Genomic DNA, 18881 nt, shown 5'->3' on the forward strand with positions numbered 1-18881 from the left:
TGAATCTCATAGGATTTTTTGAGGATGTAACTAGTAGAGTGGATAGGGGAGAACCAGTGGATGTGGTATATTTGGATTTTCAAAAGGCTTTTGACAAGGTCCCACACAGTAGATTAGTGTGCAAACTTAAAGCACACGGTATTGGGGGTAAGGTATTGATGTGGATAGAGAATTGGTTAGCAGACAGGAAGCAAAGAGTGGGAATAAACGGGACCTTTTCAGAATGGCAGGCGGTGACTAGTGGGGTACCGCAAGGCTCAGTGCTGGGACCCCAGTTGTTTACAATATATATTAATGCCTTGGATGAGGGAATTAAATGCAGCATCTCCAAGTTTGCAGATGACACGAAGCTGGGCGGCAGTGTTAGCTGTGAGGAGGATGCTAAGAGGGTGACTTGGATAGGTTGGGTGAGTGGGCAAATTCATGGCAGATGCAATTTAGTGTGGATAAATGTGAATTTATCCACTTTGGTGGCAAAAATAGGAAAACAGATTATTATCTGAATGGTGGCCAATTAGGAAAAGGGGAGGTGCAACGAGACCTGGGTGTCATTATACACCAGTCATTGAAGGTGGGCATGCAGGTGCAGCAGGCGATGAAAAAGGCGAATGGTATGCTGGCATTTATAGCGAGAGGATTCAAGTACAGGAGCAGGCAGGTACTACTGCAGTTGTACAAGGCCTTGGTGAGACCACACCTGGAGTATTGTGTGCAGTTTTGGTCCCCTAATCTGAGGAAAGACATCCTTGCCATAGAGGGAGTACAAAGAAGGTTCACCAGATTGATTCCTGGGATGGCAGGACTTTCATATGAAGAAAAACTGGATGAACTAGGCTTGTACTTGTTGGAATTTAGAAGATTGAGGGGGAGATCTGATTGAAATGTATAAAATTCTAAAGGGATTGGACAGGCTAGATGCAGGAAGATTGTTCCCGATGTTGGGGAAGTCCAGAACGAGGGGTCACAGTTTGAGGATAAGGGGGAAGCCTTTTAGGACTGAGATTAGGAAAAACTTCTTCACAGAGAGTGGTCAATCTGTGGAATTCTCTGCCACGGGAAACAGTTGAGGCCAGTTCATTGGCTATATTTAAGAGGGAGTTGGATATGGCCCTTGTGGCTACGGGGATCAGGGGGTATGGAGGGAAGACTGGTGCAGGGTTCTGAGTTGGATGATCAGCCATGATCATAATAAATGGCGGGGCAGGCTCGAAGGGCCAAATGGCCTACTCCTGCACCTATTTTCTATGTTTCTATGTTTCTAAGATAGCTTATCCTTGGTCATGTGGGCCCTATGGACCACTTTAAATTGTAAGACGATGAAGTTAACCAATTTAAAAATTTTATTCCAAGTTTTCTCAGAAATTGAAGTCTGTAAATCTTGTTCCCAAAGGCTTTTAATTTTGTCTAAAGGAACATTTCTCATTCCCAGCAACATACAATAAATATTAGATATTGAACCAGTATGAAAAGGTTTCAAATTAAAAATTACATCTAATAAGTTCTTATCAGGACTTTTAGGAAATGAATATAATTGAGATCACAGTAAGTCTCTAATTTGTAGATATCCAAAAAAGTGGGATTTTGGTAAGCTATACGTAGCTGACAATTGCTCAAATGAAAAGAGACTTCCTCCAACAAACAAATCCTGGAAGCATTTAATACCCAATCTATCCCATTCTTTAAAAACTAAATCAGTCATAGAGGGTTTAATAAAATTAGAAAAAGTGGGACTAGGAAGAGAAAATCTCAATAAACCAAAATATTTTCTAAATTGTACCCAGATCCTCAAAGTATGTTTAACTACCAAATTGTCAGTTGGTTTACTTAAAGATAAAGGAAGTGAGGATCCAAGAAGAGCAATGATAGAAAATTTATTAACAGAGTTAGCTTCTATAGAGACCCATACCGGACAGTCCTCACGGTTGATATAATATGACCAAAATGTAATGTTTCGAATATTGACTGCCCAGTAATAAAACCTAAAATTGGGTAAAGCTAAACCTCCATTCTTCTTAGCTTTTTGAAGATGAACTTTATTTAATCGAGAATGTTTATTTTTCCATATACAAGATAGAATAGAATCGAGAGAATCAAAAAAAGATTTAGGAATGAAAACAGGCAAGGCCTGGAAAAGGTATATAAATTTAGGTAAGATATTCATTTTAATAGAATTAATTCGGCCAACCAATGATAACGAAAGGGGCGACCAGTTTGATAGCGTCCTTCTAACATAATTCAGTAGGGTAATAAAATTTTCTTTAAGTAGATGTTTATAATTATTAGTAATTGTTACACCCAAATAGGTAAATTGATTTCTTACAATTTTAAAAAGGTTAGTATTAATTGATACCAAATTATTCAAAGGAAAAAGTTCACTCTTATGTAAATTCAGTTTATATCCTGAAAATTGACTGAAACAGGAGAGCAAAGAAAGCACAGGAGGTAACGAAGTCTCGACATTAGAAATAAAAAGCAATAGGTCATCAGCATAGAGGGTAGTACCTCTTCTTAAGATACCAGTAATATCATTAGATTCTCGAAAAGCAATGGCTAAGGGTTCTAAAGCAAGATCAAAGAGCAAAGGGGTCAGGGGACAACCTTGTCTAGTTCTACACTGGAAGTTTAAATGGTTTGGAATTCTGAAAATTAGTAAGAACCCGAGCAGAGGGAGATAGATAAAGTAATTTAATCCATTGAATGAAATTGGGCCCAAAATTAAATTTTTTAAGGTTCTAAATAAATAATTCCATTCAACCTGATCAAAGGCCTTCTCAGCGTGTAAGGATATCACGCATTCCGATATCTCCTTACAAGAAGAATAAATACATTTAATAAATGACGAATATTAAAGTGGGAATATCGATTTTTAATAAATCCAGTCTAATCATCAGAAATGATAGATGGTAAAATATTTTCAATGCTACGAGCCAGAACTTTGGATAGGATTTTAGTATCAACATTTAGTAAGGAGATTGAATGTTCTTCATATAGATCAACTGGGTTCTTATTCTTCTTAAGAATAAGCGAAATAGAAGCTTCATAAAAAGATTGTGGCAACCTACCCAACTTAAAGGAACCCCAAAAGACTGAACATAAATGAGGTATAAGCAGTGCGGAAAAAGCCTTATAGAATTCTCCAGAAAATCCATCAGGACCCGGAGCCTTCCCTGAGTGCAATGAACATACAACCTCGGCAAGTCCCTCATAAGAAATAGGTTGATCCAACTGTTCTCGGTTATCAACAGAAAGTGTAGGAATGTTTAATTGGTCTAAAAATTATTCATCGCAGTAATATCTTTATGAGAGCTGGAACTATAAAGGTCAGAATGAAATTCTCTAAAGGTATCATTAATTTCTGAATGGTCAGTTGTCCTATCACCATTAGCTTTGCAAATTTCTTTAATTTGCTATTTAGCTATAAGGTTTTTAATTGGTTAGCCAATAATTTACCTGTTTTATCTCCATGAACATAAAACTGACTTTTATCTTTTAAGAGTTGAGTTTCAATTGGACAAGTTAAAAGATCATATTTAGTTTTAATTTCAACACACCTTTTATATAAAGCAGGATCTGGAGCCAAGGCATATTTTTTGTCTAAATGTTTTAGCTGATTAGCTAATTCAATTCTCTCTTTATCAGCTTTTTTCTTTAACATTTGCAGTATAAGAAATAATTTGTCCTCTAATATAAGCCTTGAAGGCATCCCATATAATAAGACTAGAGTCTCTTCCAGCATATTCTTTTCAAAAAAAAATAATTTGTCTCTCCAGAAACTTTAAAAAATCCTCATCAGATAGCAAAGTTAGATTAAAATGCCAAAACCTATTTATTTGAGGGAGACCAGGGAGACTCAAAGATAAAAGCACAAAGATAGGAGCATGATCTGAGACAGCAATCTCTTTATATTCACAGGATCGAACTAATGGAATCATTTGGCATCAATAAAAAAAAGTCCTGGAGCACATGTGATGGACATGAGGAAAAAAAACGAATACTCCCTGTCTACTGGATGTAAAAAAATGTCAGACATCAACAATATCACATTTCATTAGAAAAGATTGAATAAACAAAGCTGATTTATTAAGTGTCGCTGGTTTAGAAGATGACTGGTCCAAAACTGGATCTAACCAGCAATTGAAGTCTCCTCCCATCACCAATGAATAAAGACTCAAATCTGGCAAAAACAAAAAAAAAACACTCAAAGAATCCTGGATCATCTATATTTGGAGCATACAGATTAGCAAATACCAGTAATTTATTATCTAATTTTCCTGACACTATAACAAAACGGCCATTAGTATCAGACACTACTTTATGTTGGACGAAAGGAACTGTATTATCCATAAAAATTCAAAACTTTCTTATACTTAGGCTGAAAAGAGGAATGAAAATGTAGCCCCCTCCATTGGCAAAGAAGGTGTAAATTGTCACATTTACGTATGTGAGTTTCTTGTAAAAAAATAATTGGGACTTTTTTTTTTAAATATAGGCAAAAACCTTATTCCGTTTCAAAGGGTGATTTAATCCTTTCGCGTTAAGACTAAGTAAGTTAATAGTCTGATCCATTTTTAATACTATTTAAAAGAAAGGTTCGAGTAATAACCACTGGAATGTATATTAAAACCAAACAATGAACCTTGAGATAGGGTAACCAGGCAAAGGATTTGGCTAAAAGTCCAAAACAGCTTCCAAAAAAAAAAACCCCATCTCCCCTCCCTCCTCCCAAAGTCAGAAGGCCGGCCAATAGACAGTCAGCAGCTAAAACTACCATCCTCCCAAAAACCTACTGGTTGGGCTCCAAATAAATTTCAAGGCTAGCTGCATTCCAAACTAGACTAAAGAGCAGACAGAAAGAAAAAAAAACACTTAACCCTCATAACAAAAACACATAAGTTAATTATTATAGTTTCAAAATGAAAAAAATGAAAAATACCTATATTAAGCCTTACTGATAGAGAAAAACCTCAAGAAAAATAAGTATAATATAAAATTAAAAAACTTTCAAAATTCAAAACACATGAACACCCAATGTGTTAACTCGTTAGAATCTTATTCTCTAAATAAAGCATTAAGACTCAAAAAGAGAGTTAGCTACAAAGGTTTACGAAAAGTAGTAGTAATTATGTAGAAAGATACTGAATAGTTAATCTTCTGATTTTAAAAATTCCTGAGCCTCTCACTCAAACGGAACCATTCCTTCGAGCCATCCCGCAGTATAATTCTGAGCCCAGCAGGATAGTGAAGAGAAGGCTTGAAACCTTTGTTAAAAAGTTCTGACATAACCTTTTTGAACTTAGCACGCTCATTCATGATCTCAGGTGAGAAATCCTCAATGATTCTAATCTTCTGGCCATTATAATCAATCATTCCTTTTCGATGGGATTCACGAATTAAAAGTTCCTTTGTTTGAAATTCAAGAAAACAGATTATTACTGATCTGGGTCTTGCTCCTGGAACTGGTCTAGGCACAGGCGATCTATGAGCTCGGTCAATCATAGGTAAAGACGTTAAAGTTTTAGGAAATAATTGCGCCAAAAAGCTTCTTCTGCTTCTAAATCGATAATCTTCTGTCTTAATTTTTCATTAGACTTAGATTGTTTTTCACAAAGCTTTTGCAGGTCATCAATTCTCACATCCAAAATTGTCAGAGTTGCTTCATTCCCTTCTATTTGTTTATCATGTTCAATTAAGGTATTTTGAATAGAATCCAATTTTGTATCTTTTTTTAAATTTCAGAGCTGAGTTGCTGGAACTCTTCAGAAGATTCTTTTCAATGTTTTCAAAGCAATTCCATAATAGATTCCAAAGTTGCAGGAGGCTCTTCTTTTTTAGTACTTCTTGCACCCCTTGAAGCCATAGTAAAGCAGTATCACATTTAAAAATAAGGTTTCAAAGCAGGTTGAAAACAACAAAGTAAGTAAAATAGGAGCAACTGTAAAATGCTGCTAATCCATCAATGACCAGTAGGAATCTCACTGAATCTAAGTAAAACTAAATTCATAATATTTGGAAACCGTGTACCAAACTCGTATAGTAAACTTAGAATAACTGATGTTGAAATTGATAAGGTATCTGAAACAAAATTTTTTAGGAGTGGTAATAGATAGTAAATTAAGCTGGAAACCACATACAAATTATGTCAAAGCAAAAATGTCAAAATCTATTGCAATACTGTACAAAGTGCAAGATTTCTTAAATCAGGATTCTTTGTATATATCATACTGTTCAATTACAGTCCCATACATGACTTACTGTGTAGAGATATGGGGAAATACATACAAAAAAAATACAAATTCAATTTTTCTACTCCAAAAGAAAACCATACGAATTGTAAATAAGTTATTATGAGCCAACCAATCCACTACAGGTGTCCCCCGTTTTCTGAACGTTCACTTTACGAAACCTTACTGTTACAAAAGACCTACATTAGTACCCTGTTTTCGCTTTCAGAAGATGTTTTCACTGTTACGAAGAAAGGCAGCGCGTGCCCCGAGCAGCCGCTCTGCCCCGGATTCGGAATGGCATTGCTTCAACACGTTGCATTGAGCAGCCGTTAGCAAGAGGAGTTCTAAGGTGTCGGAAAAGCCTGAAAGAGTAAGGGTGTTACACTTAAGTGTAAAACTAGACATAATTAAGCGTTTCGATCGTGGTCAACGAAGCAAGCACAAAGTGAGTTTGGCTTGTGAAAGTTGACGAAGATAACGTTAAAGAGGTTTTGGCATACCATGACCAAGAACTGATAGATGAAGAGCTGATGCAATTGGAAGAGGAAAGGATAACAATCAAAACCAAATGCAGAAAGTGAAGCAACTGTGTGAGATTTTCGTTGCAATGATAAAGTACAACTTTAATTTTGCAAGGGTATGTAGGTTTAGGGGATATTTGCAGGATGGTTTGAGTGCTTACAAACAACTGTATGATAGAAAAATGTGCGAGGCTCAGCAGTCAAGCAAGCCTTCCACATCAGCCACAGCAGACAACGAACCTCGACCTTCGACATCGAGGTGGGCAGTCATAGGAGAAGATGAGCTACCTGCCCTGATCGACAATGAGATGATACCCCCCGTGTCCCACCACCCGGGCTCCGGACAGATACTGTACCGATTTGTGAAGAACGCAGCGGAAGCCGGGAGGCACACAGCACATCTTTAAGAAAAAAGCCGAAATAAACATGCTAATTAATTAGGTGCCACCTAGCACGTAATTAATTAGCATGTTTATTTTGGCTTTTTTCTTAATGATGTGCTGTGTGCCTCCCGGCTACCGCTGCGTTCTTCACAGCAATGTATCGGGTCGGCGGCCCAGAGGGTGGGGGCCACTGCACCACCCAGCCTGCGACGACTCAGTCTAACACACCATCAGTGTGCTTGGCACTGTTTTCCCAATTCCGGTGATACTACACTGTACATACATTATTTCTACTTTATATAGGCTGTGTATTTTTATGTGTTATTTGGTAGATTTGGCAGCTTCATAGTTTAAAGGTTACTGGAGAGCGTGTTTATGCCAACAGCGCTTGCGTGAGATTTTCTGCCGAGAGCACTTGCGTGAGATTTTCGCTACGAAGATCTATACAGGCAATCATTGTAGAGAAGTATTTCTACTTTATATAGGCTGTGTATTTATCATATCATTCCTGCTTTTACTATATGTTACTGTTATTTGAGGTTTTATGTGTTATTTGGCATGATTTGGTAGGTTATTTTTGGGTCTGCGAACGCTCACAAAATTTTCCCATATAAATAAATGGTAATTGCTTCTTCGCTTTACGACATTTTGGCTTATGAATCGTTTCATGGGAACGCTCTACCTTTGGATGGCGGGGAAACCTGTATTTATTCAACTAAATATTTTAAAATTCAGAGGTTTTGTAGATTTTAAAATAATACAAATTATGTATAAAGTAAAAAATGGACAGATACCACAAAGTATCCAAAGATTGTTCAAAATGAGAGAAAGTCAACATGATTTGAGAGGAACATGTATATTTCAAAAACAAAGGATAAGAACAAATGTAAAAAATCATTGTATTTCAATCAGAGGAGTGAATCTATGGAACAGTTGTAGTGAAAATTTAAAAACATGCACCACACTAAAGAAGTTTAAAAAAATTATTTAAAAATAATTTAATGAATATAAAATACATGATTTAAAACGAATGGGAGTAATGTAAATAAATGATATTTGGAATTGGATTTTGTGTTCAAAGATTATGAAATGTTTTGTTTTTGATGTGATGATTGACACCAGATATGTTGTTGTATAAGTAAGAGGGGTAGCATAATAAGCTGTAGCTTCAGCCTACACCCTCGTCTGTTTTAAAGAATATCTATTTTTTTGTTGTAATTTTGTCCTATGAAATCATCGTTGAAAATGATGCTTTTTGTTATGTTTGTACTGACTGAAATAAATTTCATTCATTCACGCTGACAGCCCATTCCACACTCACAACCTGAGTGAATAAGTTTTCCCTCATGTTCCTCTTAAATATTTCACCTCTCACCCTTAACCCATGACCTCATTGTAGTCACACCCAACCTCAGTGGATTCAGCCTTTATCCTACGTGTACTCCACAATAATTTTGTATACCTGTAACAAATCTCCTCAATCTTCTTTGTTCTAAAGACTAAAGTCCTAACCTATTCAATCTTTCCTTTATAACTCGGGTCCTCCAGACCTGGTAGCATCCTTGTAAATTTTCTCTGCACTCTTTCAACCTCATTTTCATCTTTCCTGTAGGTAGGTGACCAAAACTGCACACAATATTTCAAATTAGGCCTCACCAATGTCTTATATAACTTCAACATCCCATCTTTTACATTCAATACATCGATTTATGAAGGCCAATGTGCCAAAAGCTTTCTTTACCTGTAACGTCACTTTCAATGAATTATGGACCTACATTCACAGGATCACTTTGTTCCACCACACTCCTCAGTGCCCTGCCATTCACTGTTTAAGACCTACCTTGGTTGGTCCTACTAAAGTGCAACACCTCGCACTTGACTCCATTAACTTCCATCTACCATTTTCCAGCCCATTTTTCCAGCTGCTGCAGATCCCTCTGCAAGTGTGGCAGCCTTCCTCACTGTCCACTCACCCCCAATCTTGGTGTCATCTACAAATTTGCTGAACCAGTTAACTGCATCATCACCCAGATCACTGATATAGGGGACAAACAAGGACCCAGCACCAATCCCTGCAGCACACGAGTCACAGGCTTCTAGTCAGAGAGGCAACGCTCTACTACCACGGTCTATTTCCTTCTGCAAAGCCAATGTCTAATCCAGGGGTCGGCAACCTTTTTGCCTCTGTGGGCTGGATCGCGTATTAATGAGCGGACAGTGCGCCAGATAAAGGTCATTAAAAAAACTTGAAATATGGGAATTATCCATTTAAATACATCTCATTATGTTTTGCCTCAAATTAATGAATAACGCATGCTAGAAAATCATTTCTGTTTAACCAAGGATGCCAATTAATAATCAAAGAACTCAGTTTAGCTGCAATTTATTCTAGTCAAGGCATCTTTTAAATCTATTAAAAGGACACAAAGAATGTTTAAACATAAAACGTATGAACATGATGCATTGAATGGTGGGAAAGTAAGTATAATAAAAAAGAACATTTTAATGCAAACAGTCGATAAATCAATATGAAACATGATGCTGTTTGTTGCTTGAAAGCTTCTCAATGTTGGGTGTCAGACTTGTTGATGACAAGAGCAAGACATTATCCAGATGGGCATCAATCAATCTTGTTCTCAAATGGTTCTTGGTGTGCTTCATTTTAGAAAATAATTGCTCACACAGGTAAGTGCTGGCAAACAATGATGCCATCTTTTTTTGCATGGTCTACTAAGTTAGGATACTTCGCACACTTCTCACTTGGATAAATATATTTTCTATAGAAGTCCAGCACAGACACATGTTCAGAATGAAATTTCGATCTCAGTATGTCGTCACACTGCATCTCATTCAATTCCATTTGAAAAATGTCTTATACCGTGTCCACTTCCACATCAAATGGAGTAGCAAACAGCTTGAACTCATTTGCATGCAAGCAAAAATCAGCAAAACTAGATGAAAACTCCTTTCTCAATTCTTGGACCATATTCACAAAAATGCCTGGATCTTGTGCTTTACGTTTTTGAAAAGTGGGAAAATGTGCACAATTTCCTTTTTGAAGCTGGTACTCCCACAATTGCAGCTTTCTTTCAAAGGCCACAATATAACCATACATCTCATGCATCAGCTGATTTTGTTCCTTGAAGTTGTAAATTCGAGTTATTTACAAGACTTGGCACATAATGCCTCTTGATGGATAATGCAATGAATTTTGACCAGTTTCTGTGCAAATCCAAGGTTTTCCATTTGTCCTTGCAGCAAAGCGATGATGCCTTTTTTCTGTCCCACCATTGCTGGTGCCCTATCAGTTGTGATGCCAATTAGCTTCGACACATTAAGTTTCATTTCCGACATCATTTTCAACAAAGCTTCAAAAATGTCTGCTCCAATAACCGGTGTCCTTCATAGGAATGAATTGAATAAACTCTCAAAAATTTGAAAAGTTGAGGTCACTCCTCCCACAAACACTGCAAGTTGAGCAGTGTCTCTCAAGTCTGTGCTCTCATCAAGCGCAAATGAAAAAATTGTAATTCATTGCAGGCATCCCTTAAAAAACTTTTAACATCTGCTGACATTTCTTCAACTCGCCATGTGATCGTTCTTGCTGACAAGCTGATAGATGCAAATAAAGATTTCTTTTCAGGACAAACAATATGCACCACTGCCAGTAAACATTCTTTCACAAACTCTCCATCTGTAAAAGGCTTCATCTTTTCTGCAAGATGTTTTGAGACTTCGCAACTGGCATGGGTATTTCCTTCATTTTCACTGCTTTTCTTGGCAAAAAATGACGTTTGTTTTCTGAAACTAGCCTTCATTCACTCAACTTCATCTTTCCTTGCTTGCCCAGTAAACTTGTTAAAAGTTTCCACTATGGCAGGACTCGTAACATCGCCTGATATTTGCCACCTTCTTCACAGCAACATTTTCTAGGGAAATGAGACAAACTGGTTTCCCAGCTTACTCGATGAAGTAGTAATCTAGTGTCAAAGTGACTTGGAAATTTCAGCACTCAGTGTCTATCTTTCTATGTTTTGCATTCATTGATTTTTTTCTTTGATTTTATTTCAAAAAGCGAGTTATTCAACAAGTATCGTAGCACATGTAAATATCTGGATATTTAGCATGGATTTCTTGTTAAAACACAGTGATGCTGTTTCTGTTTACAAATTTGAACAATCCCATCTGAAAATCTGCGTGTGCACAGAGAGTATCTAATACATATTAATAATGTAGTCTGCCTTCCCGTCATTCATATATACCAATGTTTGGTTTAGAACAAAAAAGAACGCGGGGCCGTGTAACAAGACACCATGCATGTCCATCAATCAGCGTGGTCGCGTGAAACACTCAGAATAAGGAAAAAAAAAATCGCTCGCGGGCCGGATAAGCACAGTATCCCAATATTTGCTCGCGGGCCAGTCAAAATACCTTCGTGGGCCGTAGGTTGCCTACCCTAGCGTAATCCAATTTACTACCTCACCTTGAATGCCGAGCGACTGAACCTTCTTGACCAGCCTTCCATGTGGGACCTTGTCAAATACCTTACTAAAATTCAAGTTGGCAATATCCACTGCCTTGCCTTCATCCACTTTCCTGGTAACTTCCTCAGAAAAACTCCAAGGTTAGTTAGATATGCAAACTAACCTTAATCAGTCCAAGTCTATCCAATACTTCTTTATTTGGTTCCTCAGAATACCTTCTAATAACTTTCCTCACAATTGATGCCAGACTTTCTGGCCTATAGTTTCTTGGTTTATGTTTAAAGCTTTTCATAAGCAGCAGAACAACACTGGTATCCTCCAATCCTCTGGCACCTCTCCTGTCACGAAGGATGATTTAAATGTATCTGCTCGGGCCCAGGCAATTCCTGCATTTGCCTCCTATAGGGTCTGAAGGAACAGCTTGTCAGGCCCTAGGGATTTATCCACTCTGATTTGCAAACATCTCCTCCTCTGCAAACTGTACAGGGTCCATGAATTTGATGGTGCTTTACCTCACTTCCATAGACTGGGTGTCCATCTCATGCAAAAAAAAATTTAAATCTCCTGCATCTGTTTTGGCTCCACGCACGATTACCATTCTGATCTCCCAGAAGACCAAATTTGTCCTTTGCAATTCCTCTGGTTTTAACTTATCTGTAGAATACCTTAGGATTCTCCTTTAACTTGCCTGCTAGAGCAACCTTATGCCTTCTTTTAGCCCTCTGGATTTATTTCTTAAGTGTTCTCTTACATTTCTTATACTCCATAAGCACCTCATTTGCTCCTACAGGCACATACAAGCTTTGTACTCTCAAAATTTCACTTTTGAAGGCATCCCATTTACCAAGTACACCTTTGTCAGAAAACAGCATGTCCCAATCCACATTTGCCAGATCATTACTGATACCAAAGTTGGCCTTACTCCAATATAGAATCTCAACCCACAGACCAGGCGCATCTTTTTGTATATTTACTTCTGTCACTTGCCCTGTCTCATTCCCTAATAGCAGATCCAGTATCACACTCTCTCACTGGGACTTCTACATAATGATTAAGGAAACTTACCTGAAGACATTTGACAACTCTATCCCATCTAGTTCTTTGACAATATGGGAGTCCAATGGAAAGTTAAAATCACCTACTATAACAACCTTCTGTTTCTTCCAACAGTCTGCGATCACTCTACAAATTTATTCCTCTAAATCCCTTCTGTTTAATGGTATACACGTATATAGTTAAATGACAGTAAACTTGACTATTGTGCAGAAGTTACAAAAGCTTAAAAGCATCTACCACCAGGCTCAAGGTCAGCTACCAGCCCACTGCTACAAGGCTAGTGGTCATTTCTCTAGAACAAGATGAACTCTTAACGTCACAATCCACCTTGTTATAAGCCTTGCACTTTATCATCTGTCTGCACTGCACTTTCTCACTAACTGAAACACAGGCACTCCACCCAAGCTGTCATGGGAGGAGATTACAAGTCTGACAGAAAATAGTTTCGAGGACATGCACGAAGATTCCACGAAGAAATGCAACACCCCACTGACTTTGAGGAATTTCTGACTCACGGCTGCCCTAAGTGGAGAAGGGGCATATAGGCTATTGAGAATCTTGAGGCTATGCAAGAGGATCAAAAGAAGCCCTGAGCAATCAGTGTACCACCTAACAAACTACCTGCTTACCCCGTTGAGCACCTCCTGCCCCATCTCCACAAGAGACTTTGCTCCCCCCTGGATTCATCAGCAGGATCAGAATTAGGTTTAATATCATTGGCATATGTCATGACATTTGTTTTGCAGCAGCACTACATTGCAATATATAATAACAATAAAACCTATAAACTACAACATATAAAAATGAAATTAAATTATTGCAAAAAAATTTTTTAAAAACGTGTGTTAGTGTTCATGGGTTCATTGTCCATTTAGAAATCTGATGGCAGAGGGAAAAAAGCTGATTCTGAAACATTGAGTGCCTCTCTCTTCAGGCTCCTGCACCTCCCCCTTGATGGTAGTAATAAGCGGGCATGCCTTCGGTGATGAGTCTTTAATGATAGATGCCACCTTTTTGAGGCATCACCTTTGAAGATGTCCTCAATGCTAGGGAGGCATGTTGTTGGCGATCCTGTGCAGTGGCCCTTACCAGACGGTGATGCAACCAGTTAGAATGGTCTCCAGGGCACGTCTGTAGAAATCTGTGAGTGTCTTTGGTAACATACCATTGTCTCCTCAAGCTCCTCACGAAATACAGCCGCTGTCGTGCCTGCTTTGTAATTGCATCAGTATGTTGGGCCCTGGATAGATCTTGAGTTGTTGACACTCAGGAACTTGAAACTGCTCCCCAGATCCAAGGTGATGCCTCGATGTGGACCTACGTGCGTTCCCTCGACTTCCCCTTCCTACAATCCACAATCAGTGACATCAAGTGCAAGGTTATTGAACCAGCTGACCCATCTCGCTCCTGTATATCTCGTCATTGCTCTTTGGCCCAAAATGTACTAAACTCATTAAATCAATAGTAATTAGAAACTTCTATGTTATCTACCTCCACCAGCGCTTCTGGCAGTATATTCCAGGCCCGCATTGTATATAAAAAATTGCCCCATCTATCTCCTTTATACTTTAACCCTCTCACTTTAAATACCCTCTAGTATTAGGCATTTCGGTTCTGGGAACTTGGCCAAGTGGTTAAGGCGTTTGTCTAGTGATCTGAAGGTCGCCAATTCGAGCCTTAGCTGAGGCAGCGTGTTGTGTCCTTAAGCAAGGCTAGCACCACACGTTGCTCTGTCTGTGTGAGGAGGGGCGCGCCACAGTCTTTCGTTCCGTGCCTTGTAAGGCATGAAAATGCCCGATGCTAGCCTCTTAGGCCAGAGTCGACAAGCCCTCCCTCGCCCCGCCCCCCCTCCATTTCTGGGGAAAAAATATGCTGGCTAACTACTAATCCATACTTCCTGTAATTTATAAACTTCTATCAGGTCTCCCTTCAGTCTCTGCTACTCTACAGAAACAACCCCACTTTTGCAACCTCTCCTCATAGTATATCTTCCAGCTAGGCCAGAATCCAGGTAAATCACCTCTGCACCCTCTTCAAAACCTCCTCATCCTTCCTACAAGACAAAACAAACAGTATTGACTGAAATGAACAAACCTAAGCAACCTCAGGACCCGCCCTGGAAGCAAGTGACAATGTCGGACAATACAGAAAAAAGTCCTTTGACCCACCACATACATGCTGTGACAAGAATACACAGACTAAGATGTTAGCTGTCCTGTGCTGGCACCAGTGGGATCAGCAGTTGGTCTGCCACCTGTCTTCAGGAGAGAGATAAAAAGAACAATGGGGCAGCATTTGGAGATGTTAATGAAGGGACAGGAGAGAGTAACGGAAGGAGAGCTGTCAAGATCGGCTCCCCCTTTGAACCCTGAACTGTTTGAAGTGATGGACAGGCGATACCCCAGCAGGGGGATAAAAAGGGACAGGTTCGCTAAGGCAGGACACACATGACACCCCGAGGTAATGAGACCCTGGAAGCGGTGCGTCTCTCACAAGTCGGTGGGAAGTTTTTGGACAGCTGATTGCGGGATCAAGCCATAGACGCTCAGGGTGGAAAGGCACGATTGGCGGGAACCTGGTGTGTGTCCACCCTTGCCTGGGTGCCAGGTTCACCGCAGAGAAACGATCGTATTGGGAAACAGAGGGGTCACGGTCGGTGACCTCAGATGACATCACAAAGGACTCGCCCGAAAGCTGACTGCGAAGGTCTGTGTGGAAGCCGTTTTGAATATTCATTCGTCTTGCTCTCTCTCTCCTTCCCCCCACTGTCCATCGCCACGGCAGCGATTACTGCGAACTGAACTGAACTAAATTGAACTGAACTTTGCGTCACTTTGAAACTGGTCATTTACCCCTAGACAACGATAGAGCTTGATTGATCCTGTTATCTTAATTCTGTGTACATGTATGTTTATCATTGTTGAACTGTTGCATTCATTATCCTTTTGATTAGAGTACTGTGTTGCTTGTTTCTTTAACAAAACTTTCTTAGTTCTAGTAATCCAGACTCCAACTGAGTGATCCATTTCTGCTGGTTTGGCAACCCAGTTAATCGGTACGTAACACTGCTGATACTTCTTCTGTTGCCGATGGACACTCAACCCATTTGCCTGTAGTGGGGCTATTCCCTCCTACACCTTACAAATCTCCTTAGCACTCTCTGAGGCAGAGGGGGACAGCAACTTTAAATTCCTCTATGTAATTACTTCAGAGGGCCTGTTCTGAATCCAGCATGCAAGTGTAATTATGAAGGAGGCACAGTTGTGCCCATTTCCTTAAGAGATCGGCATGACTTCAAAAACTTTGACAAACTTCTCTAGATGTGTAGTGGAGAGTATATTAACCGGCCTCCATCACAGCCTGGCATGGTAACCAATGCCCTTGAACAGAAGCCCCCCCCCCCCCCAACCCTTGAGCACATCTACATGAACCACTGTCGCAGGATCTTCAGGGACCCCCACCACTCAGGACATGCTCTCTTCTCACTGCTTGCCAGTACAGGAACCTCAAGACCTACACCACCAGGTTCAGGAACAATTACTATCCCTCAACCATCAGGCTCTTGAACCAAAGGAGATAACTTCATTTGCCCCATCACTGAAATTTTACCCACAACCAATGGACTCACTTTCAAGACTGCTTCGTCTCATGGCCTTGATGATTATTGCTTATTTATTATCACTTTCTTTTTGTCTTTGAACACCCAAGCTGGTGCGGACTTCCACTGATATTACACTTTATTCTGATGACGTTATGGTTATTATTCTGTAGATTGTTGAGTATGCCCACAAGAAAATGAATCTCAGGGTTGTATATGGTGACATATACGTACTTTGATAACAAATTCACTTTGAACAACCACATCTGTCCTCTAGTGTGGCGACCACGCTGCCACTCATCGTTGATCCTAAGGGGCTGCCCAAGATCATCTGTAAGATTATTACATTTACTGGAATGGTTGGGTCAAGCCGAGAAAAATAATTTTAAGTTATTGGGAACAGGCTCCAATCAGGTTCGGTTTTAATTTTGTATCATGGCAGACCTCTGGCAGGGAGCTCATTCCTTACAAAACTCCATGACTCACCAAAAGCAATTCCGGATTATCTGGTTAATTTTCCATAGCTGTTGTTTGCAGGAACTGTGCTCAAAAGTTGGCTGCAGCATTCCAAACAGGACAATGATGGCTGAAGATAGCTTTGTACTCTGTAAAACCACTGGAATGTGCTCAGAAATAAATGGCAACTTATCCAAAGCTAGACAACAAAACTTCCGTTGCCCCTGTAGTTTCAAGACACAGTGGTTCTCAAATTGTCAGTCCCACGCTTGAGGCCAGAGCTAGGCACTAGAGTCTGGTACAGCAAGGCATAATTATTTTTTTAAATGGTAGATGACATTAAATGCAAATATCTTGAGCTGGCAAAGGGGACAATGCAGCCTTTAGAGTACAAGTATACCCTCCATCTCTGACAAACTCGAAGTCAGATCAAAGTGCAATTTGAACACGGCCATAATGCAACATCCAAACCATTCCACCTCGTCAATGAGCAATCCCTTCAATTCTTACTCCAATGCCTTTCAAACACCCCAAGTCATTCTTGAAGAATTACCCTACTTCTTCTAAAAATCCCACGTGACTCCGCCCACCGCCCATAAAAGTCACAGAATTCCAAATCTGATCTACCCTCTACGTTTAAAAAAATAGTTTCCTCGCATCTTTTGCATTCCAAATTAAGAACCGGGTGATAAGCTTCTCGCTGTCTGTCCTATCTGAACAGAAAAGTTTGTGAACTCACTTCTGCAGGTAGCCGCTCGGATGCTGGCTTTGCTTGCGGGGTGCAAGTGTCGCTGAAGGTGCAGGAGCCACAGTGAATCCGAGCCTTAGTTAAAGCAGAGGAGTCGGCAAAAGCCGCTCCCACTGCCGCTAGTCCCCTACCCCGGAGCATAAGACCGGACCGGCTCCGCTCGACCGACTCACGCCACCGAACTGAACGCCGGCTCACCTCTCAGTCAAGCCAGCCCCCGACGTCACTGCGCATGCTTGCCCCCTCGAAACCGCAGCCACGCCCGTGAGTGGGCCGTCAATCAAAGAGGTCCGCTGTCCGCCGTCTCCCGGCCCGGGTACGAGGCGAGCGCGCCGTCCGCCATCTCCCGTCTCCCGGCCCGGGTACCAGGCGAGCGCGCCGTCCGCCATCTCCCGTCTCCCGGCCCGGGTACGGGGCGAGCGCGCCGTCCGCCATCTCCCGGCCTGGGTACCGGGCGAGCGCGCCGTCCGCCGTCTCCCGGCCTGGGTACCAGGCGAGCGCGCCGTCCGCCATTTCCCGTCTCCCGGCCTGGGTACCAGGCGAGCGCGTTTGCTTCGTTTCCTCTTTCCGCACTTTGCGTTCTGAGAATTGCAGTCACAAAATCCCAGACGGCCGTTTGAATGCCATTGAAGACGAGAAGATGGGAACTACAAACGGCGCCGCGAGTTCCCACCCTTTCCACTGGATGGAAATATTGGACATTGCAGATGAGGTATTTTGTTTTCCTCTGATTTACAGACGAGGGTTCATAGCGGATTGGAAGGCAATAAAAAATTGTAATGGCCATTAAGCGTGACAACACATGTTGTATCTGTGTATTCACACTTATTCTACAATATCAATTGTACTATTTGTTCACAAACATGAAAATCTGCAGATGCAGGAAATCCAAGCATCTGAAAGCATAAGCATTGACTTCTCTAACTTCCGTTAATGCCCCTCCTCCCCTTCGTACCCCATCCGTTATTTATTACTTTTTCCTCCCTCTGTCCCTCTCGTTGTAACTCCTTGCCTGCTCTCCATCCTCTGGGCGCCCCTTTCTTTCTCCCTAGGCCTCCCGTCCCATGTTCTTCTCTCTTCTCCAGCCTTTTACACTTTTGCCAATCTACTTTCCAGCTCTTAGCTCCATCCCGCCCTCTCCCCTCCCACTTTCAAATCTCTTTCTTCCTACAGATGCTGCCTGGCCTGCTTTGTTCACTAGCATTTTTTGTGTGTGTTGCTTGTATTTCCAGCATCTGCAGATTTCCTCGTGTTAACACGCACAAAATGCTGGAAGAATTCCACAGGAAGGACCTCGGTCTGAAACCTGCTTGTACTCTTTTTCCATAGATGCTGCCCGAGTTCCTCCAGCATTTTGTGTGTGTTGCAATGTTTGTTTCTTGTCTGCCATCTTTTATTGCCTTCCAATAAA

General features: G+C 40.6%; 1 protein-coding gene across 5 annotated transcripts in view; it reads right to left on the reverse strand.

The window, feature by feature from the left end:
- The window catches only part of mocs1 (molybdenum cofactor synthesis 1), a 65882-nt gene extending 48195 nt beyond the window's left edge, over nucleotides 1-17687 (reverse strand). For 4 of the 5 annotated variants that reach the window (XM_063040650.1, XM_063040651.1, XM_063040656.1 and 1 more), the window contains exon 1: nucleotides 17462-17657. In XM_063040650.1, coding sequence (XP_062896720.1) covers nucleotides 17462-17611 — 150 coding nt within the window. In that variant the 5' untranslated portion in view covers nucleotides 17612-17657. The other variant, XM_063040653.1, reaches the window with a different exon arrangement.
- Between the last annotated feature and the right edge of the window lie 1194 nt (nucleotides 17688-18881).

Source organism: Mobula hypostoma, chromosome 2, assembly GCF_963921235.1.
Source record: "Mobula hypostoma chromosome 2, sMobHyp1.1, whole genome shotgun sequence".
NCBI lineage: Eukaryota > Metazoa > Chordata > Chondrichthyes > Myliobatiformes > Myliobatidae > Mobula > Mobula hypostoma.